Source organism: Petromyzon marinus, chromosome 76, assembly GCF_048934315.1.
Source record: "Petromyzon marinus isolate PM22_M1 ecotype Great Lakes invasive population chromosome 76, UKy_Petmar_22M1.pri1.0, whole genome shotgun sequence".
Lineage (NCBI taxonomy): Eukaryota > Metazoa > Chordata > Hyperoartia > Petromyzontiformes > Petromyzontidae > Petromyzon > Petromyzon marinus.
In genome coordinates, this window is record NC_133742.1 from 3,296,581 (window position 1) to 3,308,540 (window position 11,960).

The window sequence follows — 11,960 nt, forward strand, 5'->3', positions numbered from 1 at the left end:
CATCGATCAGCCTCCCATTATATCTGTACCATATGGAGATTCCCCCGGTACAGCTATTGAAGGCTTCACAAACTACGTGGTCAAAATAGATGTTAAATAATGTGGGAGCCAGAGGACATCCCTGTCGCACCCCAAGGTGTACAAAGAATGGCTCTGACTCCCGGCCACGTAGTTTTACCCGGGCCCGCTCACCATCATGAAGGTCCTTAATGATCGTGAGCAGAGGGTCAGGTACTCCAAAAGCACGAAGAACAACCCAGAGCCCAGGCCTACTGATGGTATCATAGGCCTTGACCAGGTCAATAAAGCAGAGATGTAGGTCTTGTTGGAATTCCCTACACCTCTGCTGTAGCAGACGGACAGAAAATATGGCATCTGTGCAGGACCGCCCTTTCCTGAAACCGCATTGGGGCTCCGCAAGCCTCTCCTCAGCGTGCCTGGCAAGGCGATGTTGAAGAATAATCCTTGCCAGGACCTTTCCCGGCACACTGAGGAGTGAGATGCCCCTCTAGTTGTTACAGTCTGTGCGGTCCCCCTTCTTAAAAAGGGGGACCACCAGGGCATCCTTCCAATCCTGCAGAACCCGTCCAGTGGTCCAGACCGTTGTTATGATGTCATATAGGGCAGTCTGTGCACAAACGCCACCCTCCCTCAGCATTTTGCTTGGGAGATCATCTGTGCCCGCTGCCTTTCCTGGTCTCAGACTCCGGATCGCCTTCAGTACTTCCTCAACAGATGGCACCTCAGCCAGCCACTCACAGGGGGTGACTCCTTTCAATATTTGAGGCACCGCAGCCACAGCAGGGTCATCCTCACTTTGTGCCACGATGTTTTCCTGGCTGAGGGATTTTCCCTCCCCCAGGACCTCACAGAAATGCTCAGCAAATCTGCAAACCTGTTCCTGGGGGTGGGAGATTGGATCACCGTTTTTTCCCCTAATAATGGTAATAGGTGTGGTGCTGCAGGTTACTTTTTTGATGGAGTTAAATAGAGATTTGTGATCACGGGCCACTGAGGCAGACTCCATCTCCTCAGCAACCCGCGACCACCACCCATCCTTGCAGCGCCTCACGGCTCTCTGAACCTCCGAGCGAAGGCTGCGGTAAGCCTCCTCATTCTCTGACGTGGGATTCTGTAGCCGATGACAGTGGGCCTTTCGCTTTTTCTCAACCATCCTGAACACCTCCTCTGTCAGCCATGGTCTCTGGGGAGGTCTGGACCGCGTACCCAAAGCAGCCTTTGCAGCTGCATGAATCACAGTCCTAAACCTCGCCCATTTACCCTCGACATCAGGAGGAGTCGGGGACGATGCCAATCCCAGCCGCAAGCGATGATGAAATTCTCGCTTGCAACTTTCATCAGATAACTGAGACCAGGCCACTTTAGGTTGGAATGGGGTCCTGGGTGTACACCCACCACCGGAGTGGAAGAATGGCAGGCGCATCTTACAAATGACTAGTCGATGGTCAGAAGGCAGATCAGCTCCACGGTAGGTCCTGGTGTCAATGACATGGGCTCGCATCCGCTGGTCCGTCACTATGTAGTCCAGCAGATGTTCTTGCTTGGACCCGGCATGCATCCATGATGTTGTGTGGATGCGCCGATGCCAGAACAGCGTGTTGGTAATTACAAGCCCATGGACTGCACAAAAACCTAGCAGCCTCCTACCGTTGTTATTGAGCTGATCTGGCCCATGCCCTCCAATCAGTCCAGACCAGGTGCCAGTATCATGACCAACTCGGGCATTGAAGTCACCCAACATGATGACTCTATCCCGAGGGGACACTTTAGCCAGCACCTGTGACAGGAGGTCATAGAAGGCATCTGACTCATCGGCTTTGCCTGCATCCCTCCACGGATGTTCATCTTCGGTGGGGGCATAAGTAACCACGACCACTATTCCTCGCCTCCGGTTGATGGGAAGGCGAGCCCAAAGTAGCCTGGGGCTTACAGCTTCCCACACCTCACCGCCACGCTCCCACGCCCCCTTCATTCTTTTGTTCAAAGAAGAGCCACACCCTGTTGTTTGGCAGTCTGCTGCCCCGAGTAGAGAACTGTCAACCCCTCATGGTGGCAGGAGCCAGAGCCGGTCCACCGGACCTCCTGAATGCCACAGAGATCCAGGCGATACCGGTCCAGCTCCCGACAGAGGAGTGGCAGCCTCTCCTCCGCAGTGAGCGTTCGAACATTCCACGTGGCCACCCGTAGAGGCTTTTCGTTGTTTCTGGAGGAGCCCCGAGGGTAGATATTCAATCTCCTGGCTTCGCCAATTGGGGTTTGGCCAGGAGACGTCATAGACGCCTGGCCCCCCGGGGCCTCCGGCACAAGCTTATTTGTTACATATTTCAGTTTAACTCGTGGTTTCGTGGTAATTAATTGAAGGTGGAGGGGTTGCCAGCCCCTCGCACCCATCCAGAGCCCCCGTTTAGCCCCTGTGGTGGACACACATGCCATGAGGGGAGGAGCCAATCAAAATTGGATCTCCCCCCACAGCACTGTCCACGACAGAGTTGCCCGTCCGGCACCGCGAGGAGGTAGGGGGTTGTTTTGCCGGACACACACACCACACAGACACACACAGACACACACACAGAACACACACAGACACACAAAGACACACAGACACAGGGTACCACCCCACCCTGTGTCACCCCCACCCTGTGTCACCCCCACCCTCTGTCACCCCCACCCTGTGTCACCCCCACCCTGTGTCACCCCCACCCTGTGTCACCCCCACCCTGTGTCACCCCCACCCTGTGTCACCCCCACCCAGTGTCACCCCCACCCTGTGTCACCCCCACCCTGTGTCACCCCCACCCTGTGTCACCCCCACCCTGTGTCACCCCCACCCTGTGTCACCCCCACCCTGTGTCACCCCCACCCTGTGTCACCCACGGTGCCGCTGCGTTCGCTTTGTTCCTTCGCCACGGTGCCGGCCACGGTGCCGGCCACACCACGCAGCTCCATCCCCACCGACGAACCTGGGGCAGGGGTGGGCAAAGACGCGTCCACGCACACACGCACACGCATGTGTGTGTGTGTCTGTGTGTGTCTGTTTGTGTGTCTGTGTGCGTCAGTGTGTGTGTGTCTGTATGTGTGTCTGTGTGCGTCAGTGTGTGTGTATGTGTGTCTGTGTGTATGTGTGTGTGTCTGTGTGTGTCTGCGTGTGTCAGTGTGTGTGTCAGTGTGTGTGTGTCCGTATGTGTGTCTGTGTGTGTGTGTCTGTATGTTTGTCTGTGTGTGTCAGTGTGTCTGTGTGTATGTGTGTGTGTCTGTTTGTGTCTGTTTGTGTCAGTGTGTGTGTATGTGTGTGTCTGTGTGTTGAGTCCGGCAAAACAACCCCCTACCTCCTCGCGGTGCCGGACGGGCAACTCTGTCGTGGACAGTGCTGTGGGGGGAGTTCCAATTTTGATTGGCTCCTCCCCTCATGGCATATGTGTCCACCACAGGGGCTAAACGGGGGCTCTGGACGGGTGCGAGGGGCTGGTAACCCCTCCACCTTCAATTAATTACCACAAAACCACGAATTAAAGTGAAATATGTAACAACTAAGCTTGTGCCGGAGGCCCCGGGGGGCCAGGCGTCTATGACGTCTCCTGGCCAAACCCCAATTGGCGGAGCCAGGAGATTGAATACCTACCCTCGGGGCTACTCCAGAAACAACGAAAAGCCACTACGGGTGGCCACGTGGAATGTTCGAACGCTCACTGCAGAGGAGAGGCTGCCACTCCTCTGTCGGGAGCTGGACCGGTACCGCCTGGATCTATGCGGCATTCAGGAGGTCCGGTGGACCGGCTCTGGCTCCTGCCACCATGAGGGGTGGACAGTCCTCTACTCGGGGCAGCAGACTGCCAAACAACAGGGTGTGGGTCTTCTTTTGAACAAAAGAATGAAGGGGGCGTGGGAGCGTGGCGGTGAGGTGTGGGAAGCTGTAAGCCCCAGGCTACTTTGAGCTCGCCTTCCCATCAACCGGAGGCGAGGAATGGTGGTCGTGGTTACTTATGCCCCCACCGAAGATGAACATCCGTGGAGGGATGCAGGCAAAGCCGATGAGTCAGATGCCTTCTATGACCTCCTGTCACAGGTGCTGGCTAAAGTGGCCCCTCGGGATAGAGTCATCATGTTGGGTGACTTCAATGCCCGAGTTGGTCATGATACTGGCACCTGGTCTGGAGTGATTGGAGGGCATGGGCCAGATCAGCTCAATAACAACGGTAGGAGGCTGCTAGATTTTTGTGCAGCCCATGGGCTTGTAATTACCAACACGCTGTTCCGGCATCGGCGCATCCACACAACATCATGGATGCATGCCGGGTCCAAGCAAGAACATCTGCTGGACTACATAGTGACGGACCAGCGAATGCGAGCCCATGTCCTTGACACCAGGACCTACCGTGGAGCTGATCTGCCCTCTGACCATCGACTAGTCATCTGTAAGATGCGCCTGCCATTCTTCCACTCCGGTGGTGGGTGTACACCCAGGACCCCATTCCAACCTAAAGTGGCCTGGTCTCAGTTATCTGATGAAAGTTGCAAGCGAGAATTTCATCATCGCTTGCGGCTGGGATTGGCATCGTCCCCGACTCCTCCTGATGTCGAGGGTAAATGGGCGAGGTTTAGGACTGTGACTCATGCAGCTGCAATGGCTGCTTTGGGTACGCGGTCCAGACCTCCCCAGACACCCTGGATGACAGAGGAGTTGTTCAGGATGGTTGAGAAAAAGCGACAGGCCCACTGTCATCGGCTACAGAATCCCACGTCAGAGAATGAGGAGGCTTACCGCAGCCTTCGCTCGGAGGTTCGGAGAGCCGTGAGGCGCTGCAAGGATGGGTGGTGGTCGCGGGTTGCTGAGGAGATGGAGTCTGCCTCAGTGGCCCGTGATCACAAATCGCTATTTAACTCCATCAAAAAAGTAACCTGCAGCGCCACACCTATTACCATCATTAGGGGAAAAAACGGTGATCCAATTTCCGACCCCCAGGAACAGGTTCGCAGATTTGCTGAGCATTTCTGTGAGGTCCTGGGGGAGGGAAAATCCCACAGCCAGGAAAACATCGTGGCACAAAGTGAGGATGACCCTGCTGAGGCTGCGGTGCCTCAAATATTGGATGAAGTCACCCCCTGTGAGTGGCTGGCTGAGGTGCCATCTGCTGAGGAAGTATTGAAGGCGATCCGGAGTCTGAGACCAGGAAAGGCAGCGGGCAGAGATGATCTCCCAAGCGAAATGCTGAGGGAGGGTGGCGTTTGTGCACAGACTGCCCTATATGACATCATAACAACAGTCTGGACCACTGGACGGGTTCCGCAGGATTGGAAGGATGCCCTGGTGGTCCCCCTTTTTAAGAAGGGGGACCGCACAGACTGTAACAACTACAGGGGCATCTCACTCCTCAGTGTGCCGGGAAAGGTCCTGGCAAGGATTATTCAGCATCGCCTTGCCAGGCACGCTGAGGAGAGGCTTGCGGAGCCCCAATGCGGTTTCAGGAAAGGGCGGTCCTGCACAGATGCCATATTTTCTGTCCGTCTGCTACAGCAGAGGTGTAGGGAATTCCAACAAGACCTACATCTCTGCTTTATTGACCTGGTCAAGGCCTATGATACCATCAGTAGGCCTGGGCTCTGGGTCGTTCTTCGTGCTTTTGGAGTACCTGACCCTCTGCTCACGATCATTAAGGACCTTCATGATGGTGAGCGGGCCCGGGTAAAACTACGTGGCCGGGAGTCAGAGCCATTCCCTGTACACCTTGGGGTGCGACAGGGATGTCCTCTGGCTCCCACATTATTTAACATCTATTTTGACCACGTAGTTCGTGAAGCCTTCAATAGCTGTACCGGGGGAATCTCCATATGGTACAGATATAATGGGAGGCTAATCGATGCCCGGGTGCGGTCAAGGGATGGCTCCCTATTGCTCAACCACGTTATGTATGCTGATGACTTGGTAATAGCTGCTCAGTCAGAGGAGGAGTTGGAGACGCTGCTGCTGAGACTGGAGCGTGCCACTAAGAGGTGGGGCCTTACCATCAGCCCCACCAAAACTAAGCACCTGCCTGGGTATTTTGTACCATCGGACACTCCACCCCCACAACTCCCAATCGGTGATGGGGCAGTTGTGGAGAGAGTGGAGAGTTTCCCATACCTGGGCAGTGTGCTTATGACTGGCTCCAGTTTAACAGCAGAGGTCTCACTCCGAATCAGTCGAGCGGCAATATCTTTTCATCGGTTGCGTAACGCTGTGTGGAAGCTACCTGGTCTGTCGCTCCGCACTAAGCTTCAGGTCTTCTCGGCCACGGTCATTCCCTCCCTTCTCTACGCTTGCGAAACGTGGACCCCCCTAATGGAACATCTTCGCCGGTTAGAAACATTTAGGCTGACCTGCCTACGATCCATCCTGGGTTTAACCAGACTGGATTGTGTGAGGAGCTCACAAATCCTTGAAAGATCTGGGCAGGGTCCCATCGGTGAGCTCCTCCGGCAGGCAAGGCTGCGATGGCTGGGTCATGTAGCCCGCATGCCCAGCCACCGCATGCCGAAACAGCTTTTGTTTGGCCGGATTGAGGGGGCTAAGCGGGCGCGGCACGGGCTAGAGAAGAGATGGAGTGATGTGGTACAGGAGGACGTGGAGCTGAGTGGACTTGCCGATGACTGGTACCAGCGGTGTCAAGATCGGCCTCTGTGGAGGAGGCTCGTGAAGGATGCTACTGGGCAGTTGGAGGCAGTCGCCCTCCAACAACAACGGAGGGCGGAGGAGCGACGCTCACAACAGCGAGCGGAGCGCCGGGTGGCTAAAGCACAGCAGGTTGGCACAGTAGGGGGCACAGGTGGTGCATCAGCCAGTCATCTCAGTCAGTCGACCCGTGGCACCTGGGTCTGCCCCGTGACCTCCTGCCAGCGGGCGTTCGACACTTCACGTGGCCTCAGGGTGCACATAGCCTGGCACAAGCGTCGTGGTGACGTCACCGCCACTTAGTGGCGAATGGCGGTTGTTGTTGTTGTTGTTGTCAGTGTGTGTGTGTCTGTGTGTGTGTCTGTGTGTGTGTCTGTGTGCGTCAGTGTGTGTGTGTGTCTGTGTGTATGTGTGTGTGTCTGTTTGTGTCTGCGTGTGTCAGTGTGTGTGTGTATGTGTGTGTCTGGGTGTGTGTCAGTGTGTGTGTGTCTGTGTGTGTGTCTATATGTTTGTCTGTGTGTGTCAGTGTGTGTGTGTGTCAGTGTGTGTGTGTCTGTGTGGTCCCCCTCTTTAAGAAGGGGGACCGCACAGACTGTAACACCTACAGGGGCATCTCACTCCTCAGTGTGCCGGGAAAGGTCCTGGCAAGGATTATTCAACATCGCCTTGCCAGGCACGCTGAGGAGAGGCTTGCGGAGCCCCAATGCAGTTTCAGGAAAGGGCGGTCCTGCACAGATGCCATATTTTCTGTCCATCTGCTACAGCAGAGGTGTAGGGAATTCCAACAAGACCTACATCTCTGCTTTATTGACCTGGTCAAGGCCTATGATACCATCAGTAGGCCTGGGCTCTGGGTTGTTCTTCGTGCTTTTGGAGTCCCTGACCCTCTGCTCACGGTCATTAAGGACCTTCATGATGGTGAGCGGGCCCGGGTAAAACTACGTGGCCGGGAGTCAGAGCCATTCCCTGTACACCTTGGGTGCGACAGGGATGTCCTCTGGCTCCCACATTATTTAACATCTATTTTGACCACGTAGTTTGTGAAGCCTTCAATAGCTGTACCGGGGGAATCTCCATATGGTACAGATATAATGAGAGGCTGATCAATGCCCAGGTGCGGTCAAGGGATGGCTCCCTATTGCTCAACCACGTTATGTATGCTGATGATTTGGTAATAGCTGCTCATTCAGAGGAGGAGTTGGAGACGCTGCTGTTGAGACTGGAGCGTGCCACTAAGAGGTGGGGCCTTACCATCAGCCCCACCAAAACTAAGCACCTGCCTGGGTATTTTGTACCATTGGACACTCCACCCCCACAACTCCCAATCGGTGATGGGGCAGTTGTGGAGAGAGTGGAGAGTTTCCCATACCTGGGCAGTGGGCTTATGACCGGCTCCAGTTTAACAGTAGAGGTCTCACTCCGAATCAGTCGAGCGGCAATATCTTTTCATCGGTTGCGTAACGCTGTGTGGAAGCTACCTGGTCTGTCGCTCCACACTAAGCTTCAGGTCTTCTCGGCCACGGTCATTCCCTCCCTTCTCTACGCTTGCGAAACGTGGACCCCCCTAATGGAACATCTTCGCCGGTTAGAAACATTTAGGCTGGCCTGCCTACGATCCATCCAGGGGTTAACCAGGCTGGATTTGTGTGAGGAACTCACAAACCCTTGAAAGATCTGGGCAAGGTCCCATCAGTGAGCTCCTCCGGCAGGCAAGGCTGCGATGGCTGGGTCATGTAGCCCGCATGCCCAGCCACCGCATGCCGAAACAGCTTTTGTTCGGCCGGATCGAGTGATGTGGTACAGGAGGACGTGGAGCTGAGTGAACTTGCCGATGACTGGTACCAGCGGTGTCAAGATCGGCCTCTGTGGAGGAGGCTCGTGAAGGACGCTACTGGGCAGTTGGAGGCAGTCGCCCTCCAACAACAACGGAGGGCGGGGGAGCAACGCTCACAACAACGAGCGGAGCGCCGGGTGGTTAAAGCACAGCAGGTTGGCACAGTAGGGGGCACAGGTGGTGCATCAGCCAGTCATCTCAGTCAGTCAACCCGTGGCACCTGGGTCTGCCCCGTGACCTCCTGCCAGCGGGCGTTCGACACTTCACGTGGCCTCAGGGTGCACATAGCCTGGCACAAGCGTCGAGGCGACGTCACCGCCACTTAGTGGCGAATGGCGGTTGTTGTTGTTGTATGTATTTGTGTGTGTAAGTGTGTGTGTGTGTGTGTGGGGAGCGGTAGTGTAGCGGTTAGCGCGCTGCGCTATGAACCTGGCGACCCGGGTTCGATTCCCGCTCACGGCCAACACCAGTGACGATTATCTGAACCGGTCCCGGGCCTCCTCTAGGTCGACTCAGCCTCAAATGAGTACCTGGTGCGGTGTGTAAACATCGCCACTAGGGAGACAAAGGCGGTCGGGCGTGGTGCTGGCCACCCACCCCCTCGTGTACCGTTCTGGCCTTCATAGGTGCTCGCTAACAGCACTTGCCCCTACAGTCTGTTACAGGCTATATGGGGGATCTTTATCTTTGTCTTTATGTGTGTGTGTAGGTGTGTGTGTAGGTGTGTGTAGGTGTGTGTGTAAGTGTGTGTGTGTAGGTGTGTGTGTGTGTGTAGGTGTGTGTGTGTCCACCACCCCGACCCACCTGCACGACAGCCCCTGTGTGCATGTAGGTGTGTGTGTGTTTAGGTGTGTGTGTGTAGGTCTGTGTGTGTAGGTGTGTGTGTAGGTGTGTGTGTAGGTGTGTGTGTGTAGGTGTGTGTGTAGGTGTGTATGTGTAGGTGTGTGTGTAGGTGTGTGTGTAGGTGTGTGTGTGTGTAGGTGTGTGTAGGTGTGTGTAGGTGTGTGTGTGTAGGTGTGTGTGTGTAGGTGTGTGTGTAGGTGTGTGTAGGTGTGTGTGTAGGTGTGTGTGTGTAGGTGTGTGTGTGTGTAGGTGTGTAGGTGTATGTGTGTGTAGGTGTGTGTGTAGGTGTATGTGTGTGTAGGTGTGTGTGTAGGTGTGTGTGTAGGTTTGTGTGTGTGTAGGTGTGTGTGTAGGTGTGTGTGTAGGTGTGTGTGTAGGTGTGTGTGTAGGTGTGTGTAGGTGTGTGTGTGTAGGTGTGTGTGTGTGTAGGTGTGTGTGTGTAGGTGTGTGTGTGTGTAGGTGTGTGTGTAGGTGTGTAGGTGTGTGTGTGTAGGTGTGTGTGTGTGTGTGTAGGTGTGTGTGTAGGTGTGTGTGTAGGTGTGTGTGTGTGTTGGTGTGTAGGTGTGTGTGTGTGTAGGTGTGTGTGTGTGTAGGTGTGTGTATGTAGGTGTGTCTGTATGTGTGTGTGTGTAGGTGTGTGTAGGTGTGTGTGTAGGTGTGTGTGTAGGTGTGTGTGTTGGTGTGTAGGTGTGTGTGTGTGTAGGTGTGTGTGTGTGTGTGTAGGTGTGTGTGTATGTGTGTGTGTATGTAGGTGTGTGTGTATGTGTGTATGTAGGTGTGTGTGTATGTGTGTGTGTGTAGTTGTGTGTAGGTGTGTGTGTGTAGGTGTGTGTGTGTAGGTGTGTAGGTGTGTGTAGGTGTGTGTGTAGGTGTGTAGGTGTGTGTAGGTGTGTGTGTGTGTAGGTGTGTGTGTAGGTGTGTGTGTAGGTGTGTGTAGGTGTGTGTAGGTGTGTGTGTGTGTATGTGTGTAGGTGTGTAGGTGTGTGTAGGTGTGTGTGTAGGTGTGTGTGTAGGTGTGTGTGTGTAGGTGTGTGTGTGTCTAGGTGTGTGTGTAGGTGTGTGTGTGTAGGGGTGTAGGTGTGTGTGTGTGTAGGTGTGTATGTGTGTAGGTGTGTATGTGTGTAGGTGTGTAGGTGTGTGTGTAGGTGTGTGTGTGTGTAGGTGTCTGTGTGTGTGTGTAGGTGTGTGTGTGTGTCACCACCACCCCAACCCACCTGCACGACAGCCCCTGTGTGCGTGTGCCTCCAGGAGGAGCTCCGTCGCCACCTGCCAGGCCACGGCACCGATCAGCGTGAGCTTGTCCCAGGTGTCTGGCAGGTCCAGCGACGTCATGTCCACCCCCAGGAACATCGCAGCCACTGTCCGCAGGGGAGGGGGGAGCGGGGGGGAGATGTTGACTACCTCGCCTGGTGTGCAGGAGGTCGTGGGTTCGATGTTGAGATGTTGACTACCTCGCCTGGTGCGCAGGAGGGCGTGGGTTCGATCCCGCACCCTTGCTATATATTTGGAGTCTGCGTCTCTCTCTCTCTCTCATCATCATCACCACGGTGGCTAGGGAGATGTTAACTACCTCGCCTGGTGCGCAGGAGGTCGTGGGTTCGATGTTGAGATGTTGACTACCTCGCCTGGTGCGCAGGAGGTCGTGGGTTCGATGTTGAGATGTTGACTACCTCGCCTGGTACGCAGGAGGTCGTGGGTTCGATGTTGAGATGTTGACTACCTCGCCTGGTGTGCAGGAGGTCGTGGGTTCGATGTTGAGATGTTGACTACATCGCCTGGTATGCAGGTCGTGGGTTCGATGTTGAGATGTTGACTACCTCGCCTGGTGTGCAGGAGGTCGTGGGTTCGATGTTGAGATGTTGACTACCTCGCCTGGTGCGCAGGAGGTCGTGGGTTCGATCACGCACCCTTGCTGTATATTTGGAGTCTACGTCTCTCTCTCATCATCATCACTACGGTGGCTAGGAGATGTTGACTACCTCGCTTGGTGTGCAGGAGGTCGTGGGTTCGATGTTGAGATGTTGACTACCTCGCCTGGTGCGCAGGAGGTCGTGGGTTCGATGTTGAGATGTTGACTACCTCGCCTGGTACGCAGGAGGTCGTGGGTTCGATGTTGAGATGTTGACTACATCGCCTGGTATGCAGGTCGTGGGTTCGATGTTGAGATGTTGACTACCTCGCCTGGTGTGCAGGAGGTCGTGGGTTCGATGTTGAGATGTTGACTACCTCGCCTGGTGCGCAGGAGGTCGTGGGTTCGATCACGCACCCTTGCTGTATATTTGGAGTCTACGTCTCTCTCTCATCATCATCACTACGGTGGCTAGGAGATGTTGACTACCTCGCTTGGTGTGCAGGAGGTCGTGGGTTCGATGTTGAGATGTTGACTACCTCGCCTGGTGTGCAGGAGGTCGTGGGTTCGATGTTGAGATGTTGACTACCTCGCCTGGTGCGCAGGGGGTTGTGGGTTCGATGTTGAGATGTTGACTACCTCGCCTGGTGTGCAGGAGGTCGTGGGTTCGATGTTGAGATGTTGACTACCTCGCCTGGTGCGCAGGAGGTCGTGGGTTCGATGCTGAGATGTTGACTACCTCGCCTGGTTTGCAGGAGGTCGTGGGT

The 11,960-nt window shown here is 55.2% G+C and overlaps 1 protein-coding gene across 2 annotated transcripts in view; it reads right to left on the reverse strand.

Moving 5' to 3' along the window:
• LOC116958379 (putative ferric-chelate reductase 1) overlaps positions 1–11,960 on the reverse strand; it is a 71,167-nt gene that overhangs the window by 1,428 nt on the left and 57,779 nt on the right. For both annotated transcript variants that reach the window (XM_076056526.1, XM_076056527.1), the window contains exons 14-15: positions 10,559–10,702; positions 2,896–2,981 (exon numbers count right to left, since the gene is read on the reverse strand). In XM_076056526.1, coding sequence (XP_075912641.1) covers positions 2,896–2,981; positions 10,559–10,702 — 230 coding nt within the window. The remainder of the gene's footprint in view (positions 1–2,895; positions 2,982–10,558; positions 10,703–11,960) is intronic.